The sequence below is a fragment of the Furipterus horrens genome, unplaced genomic scaffold, assembly GCF_987537825.1.
Source record: "Furipterus horrens unplaced genomic scaffold, mFurHor1.1.pri manual_scaffold_11, whole genome shotgun sequence".
In the NCBI taxonomy this organism is placed as follows: Eukaryota; Metazoa; Chordata; class Mammalia; order Chiroptera; family Furipteridae; genus Furipterus; species Furipterus horrens.
In genome coordinates this window covers 4145535-4151603 of record NW_028327181.1, presented here as the reverse complement: position 1 = coordinate 4151603, position 6069 = coordinate 4145535, and the positions used below count along the sequence as shown (strand labels likewise).

General features: G+C 44.3%; 1 protein-coding gene across 1 annotated transcript; it reads right to left on the bottom strand.

The window, feature by feature from the left end:
• Positions 1 to 3092: 3092 nt before the first annotated feature.
• Positions 3093 to 4764, bottom strand: LOC149996794 (ferritin light chain-like). Its single transcript, XM_090292406.1, has 3 exons — positions 4749 to 4764; positions 3535 to 3839; positions 3093 to 3224 (listed from the first exon to the last, which is right to left on the bottom strand). Exons 1-3 carry the CDS (start codon positions 4762 to 4764, stop codon positions 3093 to 3095), a joined length of 453 nt encoding a protein of 150 aa, XP_090148532.1.
• Between the last annotated feature and the right edge of the window lie 1305 nt (positions 4765 to 6069).

Genomic DNA, 6069 nt, shown 5'->3' with positions numbered 1-6069 from the left:
GCAAGCCCATTGCGGTGCTGGTTTAAAAAATTCGGATTTCAGGTTCTGTCTCAGAGGATTCTGAGTCAGTAAGCTTAGGGCAGCGGCCAGGAACCAGTATTTTCAACAAATGTCCTGACACAGCCAGTGAGGGGACAGAAATTTCGGAACCGCTCTCCCAACGCTACTAAATAAGGACTTTTGAAGGCACCAGAGATGATATCACCATCCTTGTACTTTCTCTAAGCCACGCTGTCAACACTTGCTTTGCCTTTTTTGTAGATGTGTCGCGGAAGGGTGCCAGATAACTTCGGTTCAGTACGTCTTAAAAGCAATTCTACCGTAATTGTAGAAAATGGCGTGGAGACCACAAGCCTTAGGGAAGCCCTTGCATTCTAAACTGGCTTATGTATAGGGGTTCTCCAGCCTGGGGATGTTGGCTATGACCTTCCTACTTAATCTTACAATCCAGAAGTAAATGTCAAAATACTTAAACATACGGTATTTGTTCAAGAAACACATTTACAGAGAAAGACTCCTTGCTCCTCCTTCCCTGCACATTCCTCCGGAAATAACCTCTTTTCAGACCATATGAGAAGCTAAAAGCTAAATGTTAAAGCCAACTCTTGGTGGGTGGTGTGCCTCTCAGCCAGCTAGCCGGGTGGAGGAAAAAGCCCACCCAGGAAGGAAGGGACAGCCACCAAACCCCAAGTACAACCAGAGCACTCACATAAACAGCATCAAGGGCACCCCAAGAGCATCCAGCTCAGGAGGTCAAGGAGACAGCACCGCTGAGTCCCACAGGTCTCCTACCACAAAAGGCCACCCCACAAAGACAGGGAGTCAAAGCAGGTCAAACTAATGCAGAAACACATTGGCGAGTTCAGAAGAATGCCCAAACAGTATTATATATACCTAGTTTATTAAGTTTACATACCAAAGCTAAATCATCAAAGTGACATCTTTAGCACCTTCCTGAGGCATTCCAAAGTGTATAAAAATATAACTGTATAATACCGATACTTCCCCTTTTTTTCCTACAAAGGACTGCTTTAGCATCTGACTGCATTTCTGGACCACTTTTTAAAAAAATTTTTATTGATTGATTTTTAGGGAGCGAGGGGAACATCGACCTGCCAGTCCATCCCCCTATGCACTCATTGGTTGATTTCTGTATGTGCCCCAGTCGGGGCAACTCAGGGGCAGCAGAACAAGGCTCCAACCAACCTGGCCATCTGGTCAGGGCGTGGACCAAGACTTTTAATAACTGATGTAATGCTGCCCTAAAAAAAAAAACAAACAAACAAAAAAAAAACTATATTTTCCAAATCTTCACCTCATAGCTTCTAAATCCAACACATTGTTGGATTTTTTAAATCTTCTCTTTATTTTCAGGTACTTTCTTTCCCATTCCTTAGTATCGGTGACTCGCTCTGACCTATTTTCTGTTTTGAAATGTTAGGCTGTTGGTTTAAATTTTGATAAAGTGGTCTTCAGCGCTCACATTTTTGTCTTTATGCTTTATGGTTCAGGGAGTAATCTCACCATCCCTTTTGTCTAATCTCCAACACTTGGTAAAAGGCCCCAAACTAATTTTATGACAGCTTACAAAATCAAAATGAGGGTGGCATCAACTCAGATCCATTTTGCAAACCTTGGGAACAATAAAACTTCATTTTACAGGCGATCCAAATCTGCCAGACTTTTTTCTTTCAATCCAGATGATCCTTTCTCCCTTCCTTCTTCTCTGGCCTTGGTAGGTTCCCTCATTAGGACAGAAGGACACAGGAAGGGCTAAGATTTCCATATTTTGTCCAAAACTGCCACATTTGGGTTGTGCGTAAATGTTTGTGATTAAAAAAGTCCATCTGTTTCTCCGGGATTATTGGCATTCTCAGTTTCTTGTAGTCTGTGCCAACGTTGGGAGGAACGGAGACAATTCAGCTTTTTGGAATTTTGCACTTGGAAGCTGCTGCATAGGAGGGGCCTGAAAACCCGCGGACGGAAGTAGCTGGGAAGAAAAATAGCTAAGGCTGGCTTTACAAGGCAGTGTTAAACCACTCTGTCTTGGTCTTCCCTGCGGTCTGGGGTGAATTGGTTATTATTGTTGCTAAAGTCATGGCTTCCAAACTGCCTAACATTAAGTATCCAGTTTTTCCTATGATTAAGTGTATCCATCAATCTCTATTCATCTGAGCCAAATATTTTACAAATAGGAAGGCAGAATCATCAAGCTTTATAAACGGATTTTTTTAGAGCTACAGGGAGCTCAAGGTTGTGTGAGGGCAAAGGATTGATACAACTGTTTTGACTGAAGTGAGCAATCCAATAATTGACTTCTAAATCAAACCCAGAAGAAAATAATCCTCAACTTCTCTCCTCCTCCCATTGCCCACGTCAAGTACCAGGGGCTTCAAGTGTTTTCCAAAACATTATGAGAGCAGAAAGGTTGTTCAAGCAGACTTTGCATTCGTGAAAGGTCTCAAATTTACAAGTTTGACCTTTTCTGAAAATGAAGTAATAAATATGGCTGCAGACACACACACACACACAGGAATTTTAAAAAGTTTTTCTTGTTTACCAATTTTAGACATGCATTCTATTACAGGACCATACTGAAGTTTGAATAAACTAGTTGGCTTTTTAAGAATCATGGGTGTACAAATATCTCTTCGAGATCCTGCTTTGAATTCTTTGGATATCTACAGGAAGTAGGATTGCAGGATCATATTAATTCTATTTTTAAATTTTGGGGCATACCCATACTGTTTTCCACAATAGTTGCGCCGCTTTACATTCCCACCGACAGTGCATGAGTTCCAACTCCACATCCTCTCCAACTTTTTTTTTTTTTTTCTGCAAAAAGCTTTATTGTTTCCACTTGGTCCAATGCATGGGAGAGGGTTCCAGGCTGGTTCAAAGTGGCCCCAGTACTTGCAGGGAGAGGCTCAGGCAGGAGCCAGACAGGGCCCCTCAAAGGCCTCTGGCTCCAAAGGCTTCTTAGCCTGGCTTGAGGGGGAGCCTTCCTAAGAGACACTTGCCCTGCCCAGCCCGGGGGCCCCCAGCCTGCGGAGGTGAGTCAGGTGGTCGCCCACCTTCCTGACGTGTCTCACCTACTCTTCCAGGAAGTGGTTCTCCAGGATGGCCCAGAGCCAAGGGTCGGTGCGGGCGGAACCCAAGGCCTGCAGATCCAAAAGGGCCTGGCTCAGGTTCTCCTCCAAGGCCAAGGTGGCTTCCGTGGCATCCTGAGTGTCACCCCACTCATCTTGAAAGGCTTCACCATGTCCTCCAAGAGAATGCAGCAACCGCAGTGGCTTTGCATCTCTAAGAGACACTCGGCGCCCGTCTGCTCCTTCCAGAGGCAGGTTAAGGTCGGTTGAGGTCCCGGCCGCAGAAGAAAACACTGGGCCCCTTAAAAAAAGAGAGAGAGAGACAGGGAAAATAAAAATACCTGTTAACCATATTGTATGCAGCATAGTAATGAAACCAAACTTGGTGTCATTAGAAAAAAGTGTCAAGTTGGGGTTTTGCGGGGCCCTTCAGAAGTCGGGGCACCGGGCGTGTGCCCGGTGCGCCCGCCGTGAAATCCGCCTTTGGCTCTTCCTTGGCCACCTCTTGGAATAAGCGACCCACGTCCTGCAGAGCCACATCATCACGGTCAAAATAGACGCCCAGAGAGAGGGAGGTGTGGCAGGCCCGCAGACGCAGGCTGGCCCGGTGGTTGACAGCAGCCTCCTCCTCGGAATAATTCGGATAAACTTGGAGTTCATGGTTGTTCGGCAATGAGGGATGAAGCTCAAAAGCCGGTGTTGGCTGGTCTCGGAGGCTCAGGATGGCTGGGGTGGTCCCGAAGGTGGGAACTGGAAAAGGGGTTGGAGGTGGTTGGAAAGAAGGGGCCTCCCTGGAGCTGTTCCGTCCAAAGCCCACTGAAGCAAGAGACACAGCCGAGGACGGCAATGTGTAAGATTTCCAGTTGCCCCACCGGCTTATAAAAACTTGGGACTGTCCATTCTGCTTCTGTTTTTAGCTATTCTAGTAAGTGCGTGGTGGTGTCTCACTGTGGTTTTATTAGCCGACTTTTCAGAAATTCAGTCACCTGGTAATGGCACGTTTACATCGCATTTTAATCTTGGGATGCCAGAAGCATTTGTTAAATATTGAATAAAGAATTGAATTCTTCATTTTTCTGTAGACAAAGAGCCTGTAAAAACGGAAGTAAGCTGGCCTCCTGGTGCCACTGAGCAGCACTGCTCCCCACCCCCCATTCTAGTTCTGTTTCTGCGTTGTAAACATGTTTTCATCACTGTGCTCAGGACCCACAGGTAGTTCTGCTTTCATTCACCCCTTACTGGCAGCCTGTTAATGAATTATTTTATTTTATTTATTTACTTTCAGAGAGTGGGGAAGGGAGGGAGAGAAATATCGATCAGTTGCCTCTCGCACACCCTCAACTGAGGACCTGGCCTGCAACCCGGGCATGGGCCCTGACTGGGAATCGAACCGGTGACCTTTTGATTCACAGGCCAGTGCTCAGTCCACTGAGCCACACCAGCCAGGGCAGTGAAGTCTTCCTGAGGCCTGAACCTGCTTCATTTTTTCCCCCTGTCATGGGGGCAGGCATTTCTGCTACAGCTTGTTTTGATGCATGTACCTTTTGTTAAACCCAAGTTGGTTGAAAAGAATGTGGAAACCGAAAAAAAGCAAATACAAGATTAGGTAAGTGTAGGTCAAAATCATCAACTCGCACAGTTGAAGCATGTTTCCCATACCCAGAAAGGAACCCATGGTCTGACAAGAATGCATGTAGTTATGAAGATAATGCAAAAATTGGAATGACCTGAAAACTTAAAGAGTTATTGTGGCCATAGTATGAAAAATCTGGATGGACCAAACCCTAATTCCAAGCCCCTAGAATCCCCAACTCTACATTATTGTCAGTTTATTAGTGGGGTGGGGAAGACAGCCTGATGAGAAAAGACAAAGTGTATCGAGGTCTGTTTGGACAAAGACTCAAGTTGATACCTCTCTTTTTTTTATGGAGATCATTTGTGAATTCCTTAAAATAAATAATGGAAGTCCTTCTAATCTGAATCCAGCCGCAAGCTTTGCTCTCTCTCGAAGGGCAGCTGTTTATTATAGTGGGGTAATAAAATACCAGTCATATTTTAACTTCTGTCCCCTCCCAACATGAATCAGCCAAAAATTTCCTCTTCAAATGTTCTCTTCTCTTCAAGACATATGAAGCTGATGATTGCTGACAGTCTGGGGGGAGAGAAAGGAAGGAGAGGGACTTTAACCTCTTGTGCAGATACTTTTCAACTAAAGACTAATTTTTTAATTAAATAATCACAGTAATAAAACAGATTTACAAAGCAAATGTTCTCTCTCTTAACCGTATCATTCCTATGTTCTATGATGGAGAACATTTAAAAATTAGGGCAAAATTCCTTGCCCCTGCCAGCCTTGCCCTCCATCTACTGCTTCCACTAGACTTGAAAGCAGATTTTAACACTTGTGGACATTTTTCAAGTCTAAAAAAGAAATCAGACTCAAACGAATACTGTCGTCTTCTGTGGTTACTATAAGAAGTGTTTACTTTGAGGAATTTGTGAAAATACATCTCACTGTTCTTAAAATTATTTAAAGGGAGGGCATAGGAAGATCAGTCTGGCTAAATTTCTGTTGGTCACGTGTCACAATGATTTGGAGGTTGGCCCTCAGTTTTGACATTTCAGAAGCAAAATCTTTCCAGATCAGCCCAAGATTACTGGGCATGGTAAGCAGATCTTCCAGAGATCAAGAGAGAGGCCCACTTATTGCTCCTGCTTAGCCTTCAAATTTCATCTCCTCAGTGAGGTCCTCCTGCCCTGAGCCACCTGCATACACTTTGGAGCAAGACTAGTCTGGGTTAATCCTATTTCACCCCTTTTTAGTTGGATGACCTTGAGGAAGTTACCTAACCTCTCTGATAAAATCCATCATACTGATATTCCCAATAAAAATCAAAACTAGAGAGGTTTTACTTAAGCATATTGATCTTACATATGTATTTCTTTTCTCCCACACTGTAAAACTTGCTTTTCAAACAAC

Bases quoted from the DNA above. Each gene is read 5' to 3' on its own strand.
- LOC149996794 (XM_090292406.1), bottom strand. The intron at 3,225-3,534 runs GTGCCCCGACTT...GGTGACACTCAG, and splicing joins GCGCACCGGGCACACGCCCG to GATGCCACGGAAGCCACCTT.